This window comes from Nerophis ophidion, linkage group LG08, assembly GCF_033978795.1.
Source record: "Nerophis ophidion isolate RoL-2023_Sa linkage group LG08, RoL_Noph_v1.0, whole genome shotgun sequence".
Taxonomy (NCBI): domain Eukaryota; kingdom Metazoa; phylum Chordata; class Actinopteri; order Syngnathiformes; family Syngnathidae; genus Nerophis; species Nerophis ophidion.
This window is the reverse complement of record NC_084618.1, coordinates 436,873-460,056: the sequence shown is the minus strand read 5'-3', so window position 1 is coordinate 460,056 and position 23,184 is coordinate 436,873. Positions and strand designations below refer to the sequence as shown.

Genomic DNA, 23,184 nt, shown 5'->3' with positions numbered 1-23,184 from the left:
GATTGAATTGTAAATGCAGATTTCTCCAAATAGAAGTAATCATCAACTTAAAGTGGCCTCTTTGGGGATTGTAATAGAGATCCATCTGGATTCATCAACTTACTTCTAACATTTCTTCACAAAAAAATACATCTTAAACATCAATATTTATGGAACATGTCCACAAAAAATCTAGCCTTCAACACTGAATATTGCATTGTTGTATTTCTTTTCACACTTTATAACTTACATTCAAATTTTGTTGAAGTATTATTCAATAAATATATTTATAAAGGATTTTTGAATTGTTGCTATTTTTAGAATATTTAAAAAAAAACAAAAACTCACATACCCCTTGGCGTACCTTTAAGTACCCCCAGGGGTACGCGGACCCCCATTTGAGAACCACTGATCTACAAACTCCGGTTCCATGTGAGTTGGGAAATGGTGTTAGATGTAAATATAAACAGAATACAATGATTTGCAAATCCTTTTCAAGCCATATTCAGTTGAATATGCTACAAAGACAACATATTTCATGTTCAAACTCATAAACTTATTTTTTTTGCAAATAATAATTAACTTAGAATTTCATGGCTGCAACATGTGCCAAAGTAGTTGGGAAAGGGCATGTTCACCACTGTGTTACATCACCTTTTCTTTTAACAACACTCAATAAACGTTTGGGAACTGAGGAAACTAATTGTTGAAGCTTTGAAAGTGGAATTCTTTCCCATTCTTGTTTTATGTAGAGCTTCAGTCCTTCAACAGTCCGGGGTCTCCGCTGTCCTATTTTACGCTTCATAATGCACCACACATTTTCCATGGGAGACAGGTCTGGACTGCAGGCGGGCCAAGAAAGTACCCACACTCTTTTTTTACCAAGCCATGCTATTGTAACACGTGCTGAATGTGGATTGGCATTGTTTTGCTGAAATAAGCAGGGGCGTCCATGATAACGTTGCTTGGATGACAACATATGTTGCTCCAAAACCTGTATGGACCCTCCATCTATTTCCTAACGCTTATTCCCTTTTGGGGTCGCGGGGGGCACTGGCGCCTATCCGGGCTACAATCGGGTGGAAGGCGGGGTACACCCTGGACAAGTCACCACCTCATCACAGGGCCAACACAGATAGACAACATTCACACACTAGGGACCATTTAGTGTTGCCCATCAACCTATCCCCAGGTGCATGTCTTTGGAGGTGGGAGGGGCCTATCCCCAGGTGCATGTCTTTGGAGGTGGGAGGGGCCTATCCCCAGGTGCATGTCTTTGGAGGTGGGAGGGGCCTATCCCCAGGTGCATGTCTTTGGAGGTGGGAGGGGCCTATCCCCAGGTGCATGTCTTTGGAGGTGGGAGGGGCCTATCCCCCGGTGCATGTCTTTGGAGGTGGGAGGGGCCTATCCCCAGGTGCATGTCTTTGGAGGTGGGAGGAAGCAGGAGTAGAACCCACGCAGTCACGGGGAGAACATGCAAACTCCACACGGAAAGATCCCGAGCCCGGGATTGAACCCAAGACTGCAGGACCTTTGTATTGTGAGGCAGACGCACTAACCCCTCTACCACCGTGTATGTACCATTCAGCATTAATGGTGCCTTCACAGATGTGTAAGTTACCCATGCCTTGTTCACTAATACACCCCCATACCATCACACATGTGTAAGTTACCCATGTCTTGGGCACTAATACACCCCCATACCATCACACATGTGTAGGTTACCCATGTCTTGGGCACTAATACACCCCCATACCATCACACATGTGTAGGTTAGTCATGTCTTGTTCACTAATACACCCCCATACCATCACACATGTGTAAGTTAGTCATGTCTTGTTCACTAATACACCCCCATACCATCACACATGTGTAAGTTACCCATGTCTTGTTCACTAATACACCCCCATACCATCACACATGTGTAAGTTACCCATGTCTTGTTCACTAATACACCCCCATACCATCACACATGTGTAAGTTAGTCATGTCTTGTTCACTAATACACCCCCATACCATCACACATGTGTAAGTTAGTCATGTCTTGTTCACTAATACACCCCCATACCATCACACATGTGTAAGTTACCCATGCCTTGTTCACTAATACACCCCCATACCATCACACATGTGTAAGTTACCCATGCCTTGGGCACTAATACACCCCCATACCATCACACATGTGTAAGTTACCCATGTCTTGTTCACTAATACACCCCCATACCATCACACATGTGTAAGTTAGTCATGTCTTGTTCACTAATACACCCCCATACCATCACACATGTGTAAGTTACCCATGTCTTGTTCACTAATACACCCCCATACCATCACACATGTGTAGGTTAGTCATGTCTTGTTCACTAATACACCCCCATACCATCACACATGTGTAAGTTACCCATGTCTTGTTCACTAATACACCCCCATACCATCACACATGTGTAAGTTAGTCATGTCTTGTTCACTAATACACCCCCATACCATCACACATGTGTAAGTTACCCATGTCTTGTTCACTAATACACCCCCATACCATCACACATGTGTAAGTTACCCATGTCTTGTTCACTAATACACCCCCATACCATCACACATGTGTAAGTTACCCATGTCTTGTTCACTAATACACCCCCATACCATCACACATGTGAAAGTTAGTCATGTCTTGTTCACTAATACACCCCCATACCATCACACATGTGTAAGTTAGTCATGTCTTGTTCACTAATACACCCCCATACCATCACACATGTGTAAGTTACCCATGCCTTGTTCACTAATACACCCCCATACCATCACACATGTGTAAGTTACCCATGCCTTGGGCACTAATACACCCCCATACCATCACACATGTGTAAGTTACCCATGTCTTGTTCACTAATACACCCCCATACCATCACACATGTGTAAGTTACCCATGTCTTGTTCACTAATACACCCCCATACCATCACACATGTGTAAGTTACCCATGTCTTGTTCACTAATACACCCCCATACCATCACACATGTGTAAGTTACCCATGTCTTGTTCACTAATACACCCCCATACCATCACACATGTGTAAGTTAGTCATGTCTTGTTCACTAATACACCCCCATACCATCACACATGTGTAAGTTAGTCATGTCTTGTTCACTAATACACCCCCATACCATCACAGATGTGTAAGTTACCCATGTCTTGTTCACTAATACACCCCCATACCATCACACATGTGTAAGTTACCCATGTCTTGTTCACTAATACACCCCCATACCATCACACATGTGTAAGTTACCCATGTCTTGTTCACTAATACACCCCCATACCATCACACATGCTGGCTTTTACACTTTGCGCTAATAACAATCCGGATTATTTTCCTCTTTGTTCCGGAGGACACCACGTCCTCTGTTTCCAAATATAATTTGAAATGTGGACTCGTCAGACCACAGAACACTTCTCCACTTTGCATGAGTCCATCTTAGATGAGCTCGGGCCCAGCCAAGCCGGCGGCGTTTCTGGATGTTGTTGATAAATGGCTTTGGCTTTGCATAGTAGAGTTGTAACTTGCACTTACAGATGTAGCAACCAACTGTAGTTACTGCCAGTGGTTTTATGCAGTATTCCTGAGCCCATGTGGTGATATCCTTTACACACTGATGTTCATTTTTGATGCAGTACCGCCTGAGGGGTCAACAGTCCGTAATATCATTGCTTAAGTGAAGTGATTTCTCCAGATTCTCTGAACCTTCTGATGATTTTACAGACCATAGATGGTAAAATCCCTAAATTCCTTGTAATAGCTCGTTGAGAAATGTTGTTCTAAAACTGTTCCACAATTTGCTTACAAAGTGGTGACCCTCACACCATCCTTGTTTGTGAATGACTTAGCATTTCATGGAAGCTGCTTTTATACCCAATCATGGCACCCACCTGTTCCCAATTAGCCTGCACACCTGTGGGATGTTCCAAATAAGTGTTTGATGAGCATTCCTCAACTTTATCAGTATTTATTGCCACCTTTCCCAACTTCTTTGTCACGTGTTGCTGGCATCAAATTCTAAAGTTAATGATTATTTGCAAAATAAAATAAAGTTTATGAGTTTGAACATGAAATATGTTGTCTTTGTAGCATATTCAACTGAATATGGCTTGAAAAGGATTTGCAAATCATTGTATTCTGTTTATATTTACATCTAACACACTTTCCCAACTCATATGGAAACAGGGTTTGTACATTTTTGTCAGCTTTTTAATATCATCTACATCTTTGTCTTTGCGTGATGCAAATGTTTATTAAAAATACTTTGTTAAATCACGCCTGCTATCAGACCCAAATGAAGCATGTTGTGTGTGCAGGTAACAAATGAAGCATGTTGTGTGTGCAGGTAACAAATGAAGCATGTTGTGTGGACAGGTAACAAATGAAGCATGTTGTGTGTGCAGGTAACAAATGAAGCATGTTGTGTGGACAGGTAACAAATGAAGCATGTTGTGTGTGCAGGTAACAAATGAAGCATGTTGTGTGTGCAGGTAACAAATGAAGCATGTTGTGTGGACAGGTAACAAATGAAGCATGTTGTGTGTGCAGGTAACAAATGAAGCATGTTGTGTGGACAGGTAACAAATGAAGCATGTTGTGTGTGCAGGTAACAAATGAAGCATGTTGTGTGTGCAGGTAACAAATGAAGCATGTTGTGTGGACAGGTAACAAATGAAGCATGTTGTGTGTGCAGGTAACAAATAAAGCATGTTGTGTGTGCAGGTAACAAATGAAGCATGTTGTGTGTGCAGGTAACATCGTGGGCGTGGGCCAGTGTTTGATCCACGGCATGACCGTGGTCATCAGAAAGAAGTTCTCCGCCTCTCGTTTCTGGGACGACTGCGCCAAGTACAAGTGCACCGTAAGTCGCGACTGTGCGCCCTTATTTTGTCTGGTCCTGGTCCTGGTCCTGGTCCTGGTCCTGGTCCTGGTCCTGGTCCTGGTCCTCTTCAGTGTTCTACTCCGCCATCAGATCGTCCAGTACATCGGAGAGATTTGCCGCTACCTGCTCAACCAGCCCGTCCGCGACACGGAGAGGCGGCACGGCGTGCGCATGGCATTGGGTAACGGCCTGCGTCAGTCCATATGGGAGGACTTCATGGCGCGCTTCCACATTCCTCAGATAGCAGAATTCTACGGAGCCACCGAGTGCAACTGCAGCTTGGGCAACTTTGACAACAAGGTAGGAGGAACACATCGCATTCCAATCTTTGCATGCTAACAGTTGACATGTGTCAAGTACCAAGTCATGTCAGTCTGAGGTCTACACTTGTAAAGTTGGCATGCTAACAGTTGACATGTGTCAAGTACCAAGTCATGTCAGTCTGGGGTCTACACTTGTAAAGTTGGCATGCTAACAGTTGACATGTGTCAAGTACCAAGTCATGTCAGTCTGAGGTCTACACTTGTAAAGTTGGCATGCTAACAGTTGACATGTGTCAAGTACCAAGTCATGTCAGTCTGAGGTCTACACTTGGAAAGTTGGCATGCTAACAGTTGACATGTGTCAAGTACCAAGTCATGTCAGTCTGAGGTCTACACTTGGAAAGTTGGCATGCTAACAGTTGACATGTGTCAAGTACCAAGTCATGTCAGTTGACATGTGTCAAGTACCAAGTCATGTCAGTCTGAGGTCTACACTTGGAAAGTTGGCATGCTAACAGTTGACATGTGTCAAGTACCAAGTCATGTCAGTCTGAGGTCTACACTTGTAAAGTTGGCATGCTAACAGTTGACATGTGTCAAGTACCAAGTCATGTCAGTCTGCGGTCTACACTTGTAAAGTTGGCATGCTAACAGTTGACATGTGTCAAGTACCAAGTCATGTCAGTCTGGGGTCTACACTTGGAAAGTTGGCTAAAAAGTTAGCATGCTAACAGTTGACATGTGTCAAGTACCAAGTCATGTCAGTCTGAGGTCTACACTTGGAAAGTTGGCATGCTAACAGTTGACATGTGTCAAGTACCAAGTCATGTCAGTCTGAGGTCTACACTTGGAAAGTTGGCATGCTAACAGTTGACATGTGTCAAGTACCAAGTCATGTCAGTTGACATGTGTCAAGTACCAAGTCATGTCAGTCTGAGGTCTACACTTGGAAAGTTGGCATGCTAACAGTTGACATGTGTCAAGTACCAAGTCATGTCAGTCTGAGGTCTACACTTGTAAAGTTGGCATGCTAACAGTTGACATGTGTCAAGTACCAAGTCATGTCAGTCTGCGGTCTACACTTGTAAAGTTGGCATGCTAACAGTTGACATGTGTCAAGTACCAAGTCATGTCAGTCTGGGGTCTACACTTGGAAAGTTGGCTAAAAAGTTAGCATGCTAACAGTTGACATGTGTCAAGTACCAAGTCATGTCAGTCTGAGGTCTACACTTGGAAAGTTGGCATGCTAACAGTTGACATGTGTCAAGTACCAAGTCATGTCAGTCTGAGGTCTACACTTGTAAAGTTGGCATGCTAACAGTTGACATGTGTCAAGTACCAAGTCATGTCAGTCTGCGGTCTACACTTGTAAAGTTGGCATGCTAACAGTTGACATGTGTCAAGTACCAAGTCATGTCAGTCTGGGGTCTACACTTGGAAAGTTGGCTAAAAAGTTAGCATGCTAACAGTTGACATGTGTCAAGTACCAAGTCATGTCAGTCTGAGGTCTACACTTGGAAAGTTGGCATGCTAACAGTTGACATGTGTCAAGTACCAAGTCATGTCAGTCTGGGGTCTACACTTGGAAAGTTGGCATGCTAACAGTTGACATGTGTCAAGTACCAAGTCATGTCAGTCTGGGGTCTACACTTGGAAAGTTGGCATGCTAACAGTTGACATGTGTCAAGTACCAAGTCATGTCAGTCTGGGGTCTACACTTGTAAAGTTGGCATGCTAACAGTTGACATGTGTCAAGTACCAAGTCATGTCAGTCTGGGGTCTACACTTGGAAAGTTGGCTAAAAAGTTAGCATGCTAACAGTTGACATGTGTCAAGTACCAAGTCATGTCAGTCTGAGGTCTACACTTGGAAAGTTGGCATGCTAACAGTTGACATGTGTCAAGTACCAAGTCATGTCAGTCTGAGGTCTACACTTGTAAAGTTAGCATGCTAACAGTTGACATGTGTCAAGTACCAAGTCATGTCAGTCTGCGGTCTACACTTGTAAAGTTGGCTAAAAAGTTAGCATGCTAACAGTTGACATGTGTCAAGTACCAAGTCATGTCAGTCTGAGGTCTACACTTGGAAAGTTGGCATGCTAACAGTTGACATGTGTCAAGTACCAAGTCATGTCAGTCTGGGGTCTACACTTGGAAAGTTGGCTAAAAAGTTAGCATGCTAACAGTTGACATGTGTCAAGTACCAAGTCATGTCAGTCTGAGGTCTACACTTGGAAAGTTGGCATGCTAACAGTTGAAATTTGTCAAGTACCAAGTCATGTCAGTCTGGGGTCTACACTTGGAAAGTTGGCATGCTAACAGTTGACATGTGTCAAGTACCAAGTCATGTCAGTCTGGGGTCTACACTTGGAAAGTTGGCTAAAAAGTTAGCATGCTAACAGTTGACATGTGTCAAGTACCAAGTCATGTCAGTCTGAGGTCTACACTTGGAAAGTTGACATGCTAACAGTTGACATGTGTCAAGTACCAAGTCATGTCAGTCTGGGGTCTACACTTGGAAAGTTGGCATGCTAACAGTTGACATGTGTCAAGTACCAAGTCATGTCAGTCTGAGGTCTACACTTGGAAAGTTGGCATGCTAACAGTTGACATGTGTCAAGTACCAAGTCATGTCAGTCTGGGGTCTACACTTGGAAAGTTGGCTAAAGAGTTAGCATGCTAACAGTTGACATGTGTCAAGTACCAAGTCATGTCAGTCTGAGGTCTACACTTGGAAAGTTGGCATGCTAACAGTTGACATGTGTCAAGTACCAAGTCATGTCAGTCTGGGGTCTACACTTGGAAAGTTGGCTAAAATGTTAGCATGCAGATGTTGGTATGCTAACAGTCAACACGTACTAACTACCAAGTTAGAAGACTTAGGTGGAATGCAGTAAAATTTGCTTAAAAAAAAAAAAAAAAAGTTAGCATGCTAACTTTGGCATAACCAGATATGTGACTCTGGGGGTTGTCAGTTGCAAAATCTGCAAAAGAAAAAAAAGTTAGCATTTTTTCATGTTATTGTTTGTTTGAACAAGAACAACGCACATTAATCAAGGGTCAAGTTTGTTTATAGTCCACACCTTTTTCATATCATGGTTTATATTGAGTAGTACTAGCTGCTCCACAATATGATGGGTTATATTGAGTAGTACTAGCTGCTCCACAATACGATGGTTTATATTGAGTAGTACTAGCTGCTCCACAATATGATGGTTTATATTGAGTAGTACTAGCTGCTCCACAATATGATGGTTTATATTGAGTAGTACTAGCTGCTCCACAATATGATGGTTTATATTGAGTAGTACTAGCTGCTCCACATTATGATGGTTTATATTGAGTAGTACTAGCTGCTCCACATTATGATGGTTTATATTGAGTAGTACTAGCTGCTCCACAATATGATGGTTTATATTGAGTAGTACTAGCTGCTCCACAATATGATGGTTTATATTGAGTAGTACTAGCTGCTCCACAATATGATGGTTTATATTGAGTAGTACTAGCTGCTCCACAATATGATGGTTTATATTGAGTAGTACTAGCTGCTCCACATTATGATGGTTTATATTGAGTAGTACTAGCTGCTCCACAATATGATGGTTTATATTAAGTAGTACTAGCTGCTCCACATTATGATGGTTTATATTGAGTAGTACTAACTGCTCCACAATATGATGGTTTATATTGAGTAGTACTAGCTGCTCCACATTATGATGGTTTATATTGAGTAGTACTAGCTGCTCCACAATATGATGGTTTATATTGAGTAGTACTAGCTGCTCCACAATATGATGGTTTATATTGAGTAGTACTAGCTGCTCCACAATATGATGGTTTATATTGAGTAGTACTAGCTGCTCCACAATATGATGGTTTATATTGAGTAGTACTAGCTGCTCCACAATATGATGGTTTATATTGAGTAGTACTAGCTGCTCCACAATATGATGGTTTATATTGAGTAGTACTAGCTGCTCCACAATATGATGGTTTATATTGAGTAGTACTAGCTGCTCCACATTATGATGGTTTATATTGAGTAGTACTAGCTGCTCCACATTATGATGGTTTATATTGAGTAGTACTAGCTGCTCCACAATATGATGGTTTATATTGAGTAGTACTAGCTGCTCCACAATATGATGGTTTATATTGAGTAGTACTAGCTGCTCCACATTATGATGGTTTATATTGAGTAGTACTAGCTGCTCCACATTATGATGGTTTATATTGAGTAGTACTAGCTGCTCCACATTATGATGGTTTATATTGAGTAGTACTAGCTTCTCCACAATATGATGGTTTATATTGAGTAGTACTAGCTGCTCCACATTATGATGGTTTATATTGAGTAGTACTAGCTGCTCCACAATATGATGGTTTATATTGAGTAGTACTAGCTGCTCCACATTATGATGGTTTATATTGAGTAGTACTAGCTGCTCCACAATATGATGGTTTATATTGAGTAGTACTAGCTGCTCCACAATATGATGGTTTATATTGAGTAGTACTAGCTGCTCCACATTATGATGGTTTATATTGAGTAGTACTAGCTGCTCCACATTATGATGGTTTATATTGAGTAGTACTAGCTGCTCCACATTATGATGGTTTATATTGAGTAGTACTAGCTGCTCCACAATATGATGGTTTATATTGAGTAGTACTAGCTGCTCCACAATATGATGGTTTATATTGAGTAGTACTAGCTGCTCCACATTATGATGGTTTATATTGAGTAGTACTAGCTGCTCCACATTATGATGGTTTATATTGAGTAGTACTAGCTGCTCCACAATATGATGGTTTATATTGAGTAGTACTAGCTGCTCCACATTATGATGGTTTATATTGAGTAGTACTAGCTGCTCCACAATATGATGGTTTGTATTGAGTAGTACTAGCTGCTCCACATTATGATGGTTTATATTGAGTAGTACTAGCTGCTCCACAATATGATGGTTTATATTGAGTAGTACTAGCTGCTCCACAATATGATGGTTTATATTGAGTAGTACTAGCTGCTCCGCATTTGATGGTTTATATTGAGTAGTACTAACTGCTCCACAATATGATGGTTTATATTGAGTAGTACTAGCTGCTCCACAATATGATGGTTTATATTGAGTAGTACTAGCTGCTCCACAATATGATGGTTTATATTGAGTAGTACTAGCTGCTCCACAATATGATGGTTTATATTGTATTGAGTAGTACTAGCTGCTCCACATTATAATGGTTTATATTGAGTAGTACTAGCTGCTCCACAATATGATGGTTTATATTGTATTGAGTAGTACTAGCTGCTCCACAATATGATGGTTTATATTGAGTAGTACTAGCTGCTCCACAATATGATGGTTTATATTGAGTAGTACTAGCTGCTCCACAATATGATGGTTTATATTGTATTGAGTAGTACTAGCTGCTCCACAATATGATGGTTTATATTGAGTAGTACTAGCTGCTCCACAATATGATGGTTTATATTGAGTAGTACTAGCTGCTCCACAATATGATGGTTTATATTGAGTAGTACTAGCTGCTCCACAATATGATGGTTTATATCGAGTAGCACTAGCTGCTCCACATTATGATGGTTTATATTGAGTAGTACTAGCTGCTCCACATTATGATGGTTTATATTGAGTAGTACTAGCTGCTCCACAATATGATGGTTTATATTGAGTAGTACTAGCTGCTCCACAATATGATGGTTTATATTGAGTAGTACTAGCTTCTCCACAATATGATGGTTTATATTGAGTAGTACTAGCTGCTCCACATTATGATGGTTTATATTGAGTAGTACTAGCTGCTCCACATTATGATGGTTTATATTGAGTAGTACTAGCTGCTCCACATTATGATGGTTTATATTGAGCAGTACTAGCTGCTCCACAATATGATGGTTTATATTGAGTAGTACTAGCTGCTCCACATTATGATGGTTTATATTGAGTAGTACTAGCTGCTCCACATTATGATGGTTTATATTGAGTAGTACTAGCTTCTCCACAATATGATGGTTTATATTGAGTAGTACTAGCTGCTCCACATTATGATGGTTTATATTGAGTAGTACTAGCTGCTCCACAATATGATGGTTTATATTGAGTAGTACTAGCTGCTCCACATTATGATGGTTTATATTGAGTAGTACTAGCTGCTCCACAATATGATGGTTTATATTGAGTAGTACTAGCTGCTCCACAATATGATGGTTTATATTGAGTAGTACTAGCTGCTCCACATTATGATGGTTTATATTGAGTAGTACTAGCTGCTCCACATTATGATGGTTTATATTGAGTAGTACTAGCTGCTCCACATTATGATGGTTTATATTGAGTAGTACTAGCTGCTCCACAATATGATGGTTTATATTGAGTAGTACTAGCTGCTCCACAATATGATGGTTTATATTGAGTAGTACTAGCTGCTCCACATTATGATGGTTTATATTGAGTAGTACTAGCTGCTCCACATTATGATGGTTTATATTGAGTAGTACTAGCTGCTCCACAATATGATGGTTTATATTGAGTTGTACTAGCTGCTCCACATTATGATGGTTTATATTGAGTAGTACTAGCTGCTCCACAATATGATGGTTTGTATTGAGTAGTACTAGCTGCTCCACATTATGATGGTTTATATTGAGTAGTACTAGCTGCTCCACAATATGATGGTTTATATTGAGTAGTACTAGCTGCTCCACAATATGATGGTTTATATTGAGTAGTACTAGCTGCTCCGCATTATGATGGTTTATATTGAGTAGTACTAACTGCTCCACAATATGATGGTTTATATTGAGTAGTACTAGCTGCTCCACAATATGATGGTTTATATTGAGTAGTACTAGCTGCTCCACAATATGATGGTTTATATTGAGTAGTACTAGCTGCTCCACAATATGATGGTTTATATTGTATTGAGTAGTACTAGCTGCTCCACATTATAATGGTTTATATTGAGTAGTACTAGCTGCTCCACAATATGATGGTTTATATTGTATTGAGTAGTACTAGCTGCTCCACAATATGATGGTTTATATTGAGTAGTACTAGCTGCTCCACAATATGATGGTTTATATTGAGTAGTACTAGCTGCTCCACAATATGATGGTTTATATTGAGTAGTACTAGCTGCTCCACAATATGATGGTTTATATTGAGTAGTACTAGCTGCTCCACAATATGATGGTTTATATTGAGTAGTACTAGCTGCTCCACAATATGATGGTTTATATTGTATTGAGTAGTACTAGCTGCTCCACAATATGATGGTTTATATTGAGTAGTACTAGCTGCTCCACAATATGATGGTTTATATTGAGTAGTACTAGCTGCTCCACAATATGATGGTTTATATTGAGTAGTACTAGCTGCTCCACATTATGATGGTTTATATTGAGTAGTACTAGCTGCTCCACATTATGATGGTTTATATTGAGTAGTACTAGCTGCTCCACATTATGATGGTTTATATTGAGTAGTACTAGCTGCTCCACAATATGATGGTTTATATTGAGTAGTACTAGCTGCTCCACAATATGATGGTTTATATTGAGTAGTACTAGCTGCTCCACATTATGATGGTTTATATTGAGTAGTACTAGCTGCTCCACATTATGATGGTTTATATTGAGTAGTACTAGCTGCTCCACAATATGATGGTTTATATTGAGTAGTACTAGCTGCTCCACATTATGATGGTTTATATTGAGTAGTACTAGCTGCTCCACAATATGATGGTTTGTATTGAGTAGTACTAGCTGCTCCACATTATGATGGTTTATATTGAGTAGTACTAGCTGCTCCACAATATGATGGTTTATATTGAGTAGTACTAGCTGCTCCACAATATGATGGTTTATATTGAGTAGTACTAGCTGCTCCGCATTATGATGGTTTATATTGAGTAGTACTAACTGCTCCACAATATGATGGTTTATATTGAGTAGTACTAGCTGCTCCACAATATGATGGTTTATATTGAGTAGTACTAGCTGCTCCACAATATGATGGTTTATATTGTATTGAGTAGTACTAGCTGCTCCACATTATAATGGTTTATATTGAGTAGTACTAGCTGCTCCACAATATGATGGTTTATATTGTATTGAGTAGTACTAGCTGCTCCACAATATGATGGTTTATATTGAGTAGTACTAGCTGCTCCACAATATGATGGTTTATATTGAGTAGTACTAGCTGCTCCACAATATGATGGTTTATATTGTATTGAGTAGTACTAGCTGCTCCACAATATGATGGTTTATATTGAGTAGTACTAGCTGCTCCACAATATGATGGTTTATATTGAGTAGTACTAGCTGCTCCACATTATGATGGTTTATATTGAGTAGTACTAGCTGCTCCACAATATGATGGTTTATATTGAGTAGTACTAGCTGCTCCACAATATGATGGTTTATATTGAGTAGTACTAGCTGCTCCACAATATGATGGTTTATATTGAGTAGTACTAGCTGCTCCACATTATGATGGTTTATATTGAGTAGTACTAGCTGCTCCACATTATGATGGTTTATATTGAGTAGTACTAGCTGCTCCACATTATGATGGTTTATATTGAGTAGTACTAGCTGCTCCACATTATGATGGTTTATATTGGTTAGTGCTGGATAATATTGGTAAAATTAATCATCACAATTGTTTGGATTGATATTGAAATGATGATTATTTACACAATCATTCATTCATTTGAAAACAGTAGTTTTTATTGTACCACCAAAACTCAACTTTAAAAACAATTTAATAAAACAATTATAACTTACTAACAAATTAACAACAGCAAGTAAAATATTAATGGTAACAATAAAATAAACTGCAATATAATGAAATGTTTTTTTTATACCTTTTACACTTATGTTCCCCCCATAAAATGTGTGCTTTGTGATCATTTAATAAAATGCAAAAGTCCTCACATTTATTATTGCAATTGTCAGCAGTATTTTAGGTCCAAGTGTAACAATTGTGTAAATGTATCGACAAGTGCTTTAAATCCATTACACTTGTGTAAGGTACTTTTTTCAAAAGCTTTACTTTGTTAGCACAGTCAGAGTGGATGTTGCACACCAGGCTTTTCTTGTGAAAGAGGAAAGGAAGTGTGTTGCAGTTCTCAGCTTGAAGAGTAAGGAAATGACTTGAGGTTGTTTAAAAAAAAAGGGGGTAGACTGCTGTCCTGTTTGCACATGGTCCATGATGTCGTTCACAACAACACAAGCAGGTGTGTGTGTGTGTGTGTGTGTGTGTTCTTTCTAGCTCCAGTGTTTGGGTCAGAACATGAGCGGTACCGGACACCTTCTTTTCCCAAACAAATGTCCCAATGCCAACATTTCCCTCACTTGTACTGTTTGTCAATAAATGGATTCCCTTTTCAAGACCCATCCATCCATCCATTTTCTACCGCTTATTCCCTTTCGGGGTCGCGGGGGGCGCTGGCGCCTATCTCAGCTACAATCGGGCGGAAGACCAATTCTCTGAATTCATCCACGGTTACGTTAACGCGGGAATCATCATTGAGCGGCACATTCATAGATTTTTTAAATGATATTATTTATGAGCTATGGAAATTCGATTAAATGTCTGACCCTAATATTGAGGATAATACACCTTTTACTTACCTGACAACTTGTTTTATAAAATGAAAAAAAAAGTACTGTATTTCCTTGAATTGCCGCCGAGGCGCTAATTAATTTAAAACCTCTTCTCACTCCTGCACTTACCCAAGGCATGCGGTAAAAGTAAGCATGCGCTAATTATATTAAAACCTCTTCTCGCAGTAAAAATTTGAGTGTGATGTAAGGATATCATCATGAAAAGCCCATTTAATAAAAAAAAAACCTTACAATGGTCTTAGCTTTATGTAACGCATGTGTCAAATACTTACATACATTTGTGGAGACTATTAGGCTCTTGCCTTTTTATTTACTCTTTGCGCGCTTCCTAGTCACGTGACCACCACAGTCCAATCAGCTGTAGTTGTATGCCGCTAGCAGGAAGTGACTGGTATGCTCTTGCTCTATTTACTCTTTGGGAAGTGGTCACGTGACGAGGGAGAGAGCAGCTGGTCTCCCCCAACCCCCCCGTCTGTCGGACTGTCGGCTCCACAGGTATATTAATAAAACATAGCTGCTTACTCTTCTTTTTAGCATATTCAGTAGCTTGGACCTTCAATCCTACTGAATAGTTCTTAATCTTCTTCTCTTTATGTCATTTCAAATGAATACTACTGAATAGTTCTTAATCTTCTTCCCTTTATGTCATTTCAAATGAATACTACTGAATAGTTCTTAATCTTCTTCCCTTTATGTCATTTCAAATGAATAATACTGAATAGTTCTTAATCTTCTTCCCTTTATGTCATTTCAAATGAATACTACTGAATAGTTCTTAATCTTCTTCCCTTTATGTCATTTCAAATGAATAATACTGAATAGTTCTTAATCTTCTTCCCTTTATGTCATTTCAAATGAATAATACTGAATAGTTCTTAATCTTCTTCCCTTTATGTCATTTCAAATGAATAATACTGAATAGTTCTTAATCTTCTTCCCTTTATGTCATTTCAAATGAATAATACTGAATAGTTCTTAATCTTCTTCCCTTTATGTCATTTCAAATGAATAATACTGAATAGTTCTTAATCTTCTTCCCTTTATGTCATTTCAAATGAATAATACTGAATAGTTCTTAATCTTCTTCCCTTTATGTCATTTCAAATGAATAATACTGAATAGTTCTTAATCTTCTTCCCTTTATGTCATTTCAAATGAATAATACTGAATAGTTCTTAATCTTCTTCCCTTTATGTCATTTCAAATGAATAATACTGAATAGTTCTTAATCTTCTTCCCTTTATGTCATTTCAAATGACCGGTATTGAAATCAGCCTCCTCCATTTTGAAAATGATGACAGGGGAAGTGTTTGAGCCGTCAGTAATACTAAGCATGCACTAATTACTAATTAAATAATAATTAAATACTAATTAAATACTAAGCATGCACTAATTATTTTGCCAAGCAAGTTTGACTGGTCAGTAATTGGCGTCAGGTGCATACTATCTGCCCGGCGGCAATTCAAGGAAATACGGTATCATTTTTATTTTTAAATTTTTACTTTTTGTTTGTATATTATTTTGTTGTAAATATTTTAATAATTTAATTCAAAATAATAATTTATAGTTCAGTAATTTATTTAATATTTGTTTTAATTATAAAATGTTTTTTTAAGTCGTGTTAATTTTGACAGCAGTTTTTATTTTAGTTTTAGTCAAGTCTTTTGATGAAAATATAGTCTAGTTTTATTCATATTTTAGTCATCTAAACGGAGTGAACTGTCAAAACATTTCCATCCATCATCTTCCGCTTATCCGAGGTCGGGTCGCGGGGGCAACAGCCTAAGCAGGGAAGCCCAGACTTCCCTCTCCCCAGCCACTTCATCCAGCTCTTCCCGGGGGATCCCGAGGCGTTCCCAGGCCAGCCGGGAGACATAGTCTTCCCAACGTGTCCTGGGTCTTCCCCGTGGTCTCCTAGCGGTTGGACGTGCCCTAAACACCTCCCTAGGGAGGCGTTCGGGTGGCATCCTGACCAGATGCCCAAACCAACTCATCTGGCTCCTCTCCATGTGGAGGAGCAGCGGCTTTACTTTGAGTTCCTCCCGGATGGCAGAGCTTCTCACCCTATCTCTAAGGGAGAGACCTGGAAACTCATTTGGGCCGCTTGTACCCGTGATCTTGTGTCCTTTCGGTCATGACCCAAAACTCATGACCATAGGTGAGGATGGGAACGTAGATCGAGCGGTAAATACATTTCCTCCACTAAAATAGAAAGTAGAAATGATAATAGTTGCACTTCTATTAAGGTTATTAAAGTTACTGTACAACGTAATAAACCAACTTGGCTTTTACAGAATCTACAATCGACTATTTTCTCACTTTAGTTTGGTTTTATTTGTCTTCGTCCTCATTCTGCAAGGGAAAATAGGTAGTGAGACCTAAATGATGGCTCTTTTCATGTCAGGTGGGAGCGTGTGGCTTCAACAGCCAAATCCTGCCCTTCATTTACCCCATCAGACTGGTGAGGGTGGACGAGGAGACCATGGAACTCATCAGGGGACATGACGGCGTCTGCATTCCCTGCAAGCCAGGTGAGGGTCAGCGGCGGCCATCTTCCTTTCACACAAACTGCAAACAAATCTGCTTTAGTCACAAACTTTATGACATGAAAAAGTATCCCGTTTCCTGGACACCGTATATAAGCCACACCCACTACATTTTCAAAAGAAAAAGAAAAATGTCCTAATAGTAACCTCACGGTTAGGGTAAGGGTGGTCCTAATCTCACGTGGTGAGTGAATGAAAAGATCTTCCAGAGCAGTGTTGGGATATCAGCGTCACATCTGGTGGGATATCAGTGTCACATCTGGTCACCAGTTGTGATATCAGCGTCACGTCTGGTGGGATATCAGTGTCACATCTGGTCACCAGTTGTGATATCAGCGTCACATCTGGTGGGATATCAGTGTCACATCTGGTCACCAGTTGTGATATCAGCGTCACGTCTGGTGGGATATCAGTGTCACATCTGGTCACCAGTTGTGATATCAGCGTCACATCTGGTGGGATATCAGTGTCACATCTGGTCACCAGTTGTGATATCAGCGTCACGTCTGGTCACCAGTTGTGATATCAGTGTCACGTCTGGTCACCAGTTGTGATATCAGCGTCACGTCTGGTCACCAGTTGTGATATCAGCGTCACGTCTGGTCACCAGTTGTGATATCAGCGTCACGTCTGGTCACCAGTTGTGATATCAGCGTCACGTCTGGTCACCAGTTGTGATATCAGCGTCACGTCTGGTCACCAGTTGTGATATCAGCGTCACGTCTGGTCACCAGTTGTGATATCAGCGTCACGTCTGGTCACCAGTTGTGATATCAGCGTCACGTCTGGTCACCAGTTGTGATATCAGCGTCACGTCTGGTCACCAGTTGTGATATCAGCGTCACGTCTGGTCACCAGTTGTGATATCAGCGTCACGTCTGGTCACCAGTTGTGATATCAGCGTCACGTCTGGTCACCAGTTGTGATATCAGCGTCACGTCTGGTCACCAGTTGTGATATCAGCGTCACGTCTGGTCACCAGTTGTGATATCAGCGTCACGTCTGGTCACCAGTTGTGATATCAGCGTCACGTCTGGTCACCAGTTGTGATATCAGCGTCACGTCTGGTCACCAGTTGTGATATCAGCGTCACGTCTGGTCACCAGTTGTGATATCAGCGTCACGTCTGGTCACCAGTTGTGATATCAGCGTCACGTCTGGTCACCAGTTGTGATATCAGCGTCACGTCTGGTCACCAGTTGTGATATCAGCGTCACGTCTGGTCACCAGTTGTGATATCAGCGTCACGTCTGGTCACCAGTTGTGATATCAGCGTCACGTCTGGTCACCAGTTGTGATATCAGCGTCACGTCTGGTCACCAGTTGTGATATCAGCGTCACGTCTGGTCACCAGTTGTGATATCAGCGTCACGTCTGGTCACCAGTTGTGATATCAGCGTCACGTCTGGTCACCAGTTGTGATATCAGCGTCACGTCTGGTCACCAGTTGTGATATCAGCGTCACGTCTGGTCACCAGTTGTGATATCAGCGTCACGTCTGGTCACCAGTTGTGATATCAGCGTCACGTCTGGTCACCAGTTGTGATATCAGCGTCACGTCTGGTCACCAGTTGTGATATCAGCGTCACGTCTGGTCACCAGTTGTGATATCAGCGTCACGTCTGGTCACCAGTTGTGATATCAGCGTCACATCTGGTCACCAGTTGTGATATCAGCGTCACGTCTGGTCACCAGTTGTGATATCAGCGTCACATCTGGTCACCAGTTGTTGCTGTTGATAAAGAAGCAGACTCCACCGCCTCTTGTTTTGCCGCAGAGTCGTGCATCTCGGTCCGCGCGGAGAAGATGAAAGTCCTCCAGTTGAACCATGCTGTCCGGGACACTCGTGCTCAGCCATGTCTCCGTGAAGCACTAAACACAAGAGGAGGAAAAGTCCTTGTTTCTTCTCATCAGCAACGCTAGCTCATCCATCTTGTTGGCAAGTGAGCGGACGTTGGAGAGAAAGATGGCGGGAAAGGGCGTGCGTAATCCTCATCTGCGGAGACGCCCTCTTTCCTCTTCCGTGTGGTTTCCCTCTTCATCAAACAGTGGACCTAATTCGCAGCTGTTGCTAAAATGACTGCTAATAAGTCTGTAGGGGTGATAGACATGCTAATAAGTCTGTAGGGGTGATAGACCTGCTAATAAGTCTGTAGGGGTGATAGACCTGCTGATAAGTCTGTAGGGGTGATAGACCTGCTAATAAGTCTGTAGGGGTGATAGACCTGCTGATAAGTCTGTAGGGGTGATAGACCTGCTAATAAGTCTGTAGGGGTGATAGACCTGCTAATAAGTCTGTAGGGGTGATAGACCTGCTGATAAGTCTGTAGGGGTGATAGACCTGCTGATAAGTCTGTAGGGGTGATAGACCTGCTAATAAGTCTGTAGGGGTGATAGACCTGCTGATAAGTCTGTAGGGGTGATAGACCTGCTGATAAGTCTGTAGGGGTGATAGACCTGCTAATAAGTCTGTAGGGGTGATAGACCTGCTAATAAGTCTGTAGGGGTGATAGACCTGCTGATAAGTCTTTAGGGGTGATAGACCTGCTAATAAGTCTGTAGGGGTGATAGACCTGCTAATAAGTCTGTAGGGGTGATAGACCTGCTGATAAGTCTGTCGGGGTGATAGACCTGCTAATAAGTCTGTAGGGGTGATAGACCTGCTGATAAGTCTGTAGGGGTGATAGACCTGCTAATAAGTCTGTAGGGGTGATAGACCTGCTAATAAGTCTGTCGGGGTGATAGACCTGCTAATAAGTCTGTAGGGGTGATAGACCTGCTAATAAGTCTGTAGGGGTGATAGACCTGCTGATAAGTCTGTCGGGGTGATAGACCTGCTAATAAGTCTGTAGGGGTGATAGACATGCTAATAAGTCTGTAGGGGTGATAGACCTGCTAATAAGTCTGTAGGGGTGATAGACCTGCTAATAAGTCTGTAGGGGTGATAGACCTGCTGATAAGTCTGTCGGGGTGATAGACCTGCTGATAAGTCTGTAGGGGTGATAGACCTGCTGATAAGTCTGTAGGGGTGATAGACCTGCTAATAAGTCTGTAGGGGTGATAGACCTGCTAATAAGTCTGTCGGGGTGATAGACCTGCTAATAAGTCTGTAGGGGTGATAGACCTGCTAATAAGTCTGTCGGGGTGATAGACCTGCTAATAAGTCTGTAGGGGTGATAGACCTGCTGATAAGTCTGTCGGGGTGATAGACCTGCTAATAAGTCTGTAGGGGTGATAGACCTGCTAATAAGTCTGTCGGGGTGATAGACCTGCTAATAAGTCTGTAGGGGTGATAGACCTGCTAATAAGTCTGTAGGGGTGATAGACCTGCTGATAAGTCTGTCGGGGTGATAGACCTGCTAATAAGTCTGTAGGGGTGATAGACATGCTAATAAGTCTGTAGGGGTGATAGACCTGCTAATAAGTCTGTAGGGGTGATAGACCTGCTAATAAGTCTGTAGGGGTGATAGACCTGCTGATAAGTCTGTAGGGGTGATAGACCTGCTAATAAGTCTGTAGGGGTGATAGACCTGCTGATAAGTCTGTAGGGGTGATAGACCTGCTAATAAGTCTGTAGGGGTGATAGACCTGCTAATAAGTCTGTAGGGGTGATAGACCTGCTAATAAGTCTGTAGGGGTGATAGACCTGCTGATAAGTCTGTAGGGGTGATATACCTGCTAATAAGTCTGTAGGGGTGATAGACCTGCTGATAAGTCTGTCGGGGTGATAGACCTGCTAATAAGTCTGTAGGGGTGATAGACCTGCTAATAAGTCTGTAGGGGTGATAGACCTGCTGATAAGTCTGTAGGGGTGATAGACCTGCTAATAAGTCTGTAGGGGTGATAGACATGCTAATAAGTCTGTAGGGGTGATAGACCTGCTGATAAGTCTGTAGGGGTGATAGACCTGCTAATAAGTCTGTAGGGGTGATAGACCTGCTGATAAGTCTGTAGGGGTGATAGACCTGCTAATAAGTCTGTAGGGGTGATAGACCTGCTAATAAGTCTGTAGGGGTGATAGACCTGCTAATAAGTCTGTAGGGGTGATAGACCTGCTGATAAGTCTGTAGGGGTGATAGACCTGCTGATAAGTCTGTAGGGGTGATAGACCTGCTGATAAGTCTGTAGGGGTGATAGACCTGCTAATAAGTCTGTAGGGGTGATAGACCTGCTGATAAGTCTGTAGGGGTGATAGACCTGCTGATAAGTCTGTAGGGGTGATAGACCTGCTAATAAGTCTGTAGGGGTGATAGACCTGCTAATAAGTCTGTAGGGGTGATAGACCTGCTAATGAGTCTGTAGGGGTGATAGACCTGCTAATAAGTTTGTAGGGGTGATAGACCTGCTGATAAGTCTGTCGGGGTGATAGACCTGCTAATAAGTCTGTAGGGGTGATGGACCTGCTAATAAGTCTGTAGGGGTGATAGACCTGCTGATAAGTCTGTAGGGGTGATAGACCTGCTAATAAGTCTGTAGGGGTGATAGACCTGCTGATAAGTCTGTAGGGGTGATAGACCTGCTGATAAGTCTGTAGGGGTGATAGACCTGCTAATAAGTCTGTAGGGGTGATAGACCTGCTAATAAGTCTGTAGGGGTGATAGACCTGCTAATAAGTCTGTAGGGGTGATAGACCTGCTAATAAGTCTGTAGGGGTGATAGACCTGCTAATAAGTCTGTAGGGGTGATAGACCTGCTGATAAGTCTGTAGGGGTGATAGACCTGCTGATAAGTCTGTAGGGGTGATAGACCTGCTGATAAGTCTGTAGGGGTGATAGACCTGCTAATAAGCCTGTAGGGGTGATAGACCTGCTAATAAGTCTGTAGGGGTGATAGACCTGCTGATAAGTCTGTCGGGGTGATAGACCTGCTGATAAGTCTGTAGGGGTGATAGACCTGCTGATAAGTCTGTAGGGGTGATAGACCTGCTAATAAGTCTGTAGGGGTGATATACCTGCTAATAAGTCTGTAGGGGTGATAGACCTGCTAATAAGTCTGTAGGGGTGATAGACCTGCTAATAAGTCTGTAGGGGTGATAGACCTGCTGATAAGTCTGTAGGGGTGATAGACCTGCTGATAAGTCTGTAGGGGTGATAGACCTGCTGATAAGTCTGTAGGGGTGATAGACCTGCTGATAAGTCTGTAGGGGTGATAGACCTGCTGATAAGTCTGTAGGGGTGATAGACCTGCTGATAAGTCTGTCGGGGTGATAGACCTGCTAATAAGTCTGTAGGGGTGATAGACATGCTAATAAGTCTGTAGGGGTGATAGACCTGCTAATAAGTCTGTAGGGGTGATAGACCTGCTAATAAGTCTGTAGGGGTGATAGACCTGCTGACAAGTCTGTAGGGGTGATAGACCTGCTGATAAGTCTGTAGGGGTGATAGACCTGCTGATAAGTCTGTAGGGGTGATAGACCTGCTAATAAGTCTGTAGGGGTGATAGACCTGCTGATAAGTCTGTAGGGGTGATAGACCTGCTGATAAGTCTGTAGGGGTGATAGACCTGCTAATAAGTCTGTAGGGGTGATAGACCTGCTAATAAGTCTGCAGGGGTGATAGACCTGCTAATGAGTCTGTAGGGGTGATAGACCTGCTAATAAGTCTGTAGGGGTGATAGACCTGCTGATAAGTCTGTCGGGGTGATAGACCTGCTAATAAGTCTGTAGGGGTCATAGACCTGCTAATAAGTCTGTAGGGGTGATAGACCTGCTGATAAGTCTGTAGGGGTGATAGACCTGCTAATAAGTCTGTAGGGGTGATAGACCTGCTGATAAGTCTGTAGGGGTGATAGACCTGCTGATAAGTCTGTAGGGGTGATAGACCTG

The 23,184-nt window shown here is 41.7% G+C and overlaps 1 protein-coding gene across 1 annotated transcript in view; it reads left to right on the top strand.

Moving 5' to 3' along the window:
• The window catches only part of LOC133557158 (long-chain fatty acid transport protein 4-like), a 102,557-nt gene that overhangs the window by 67,508 nt on the left and 11,865 nt on the right, over nt 1-23,184 (top strand). Inside the window, exons 8-10 of the mRNA XM_061907404.1 lie at nt 4,764-4,873; nt 4,985-5,194; nt 17,219-17,345. Of these exons, the coding sequence (XP_061763388.1) occupies nt 4,764-4,873; nt 4,985-5,194; nt 17,219-17,345 (447 nt within the window). The remainder of the gene's footprint in view (nt 1-4,763; nt 4,874-4,984; nt 5,195-17,218; nt 17,346-23,184) is intronic.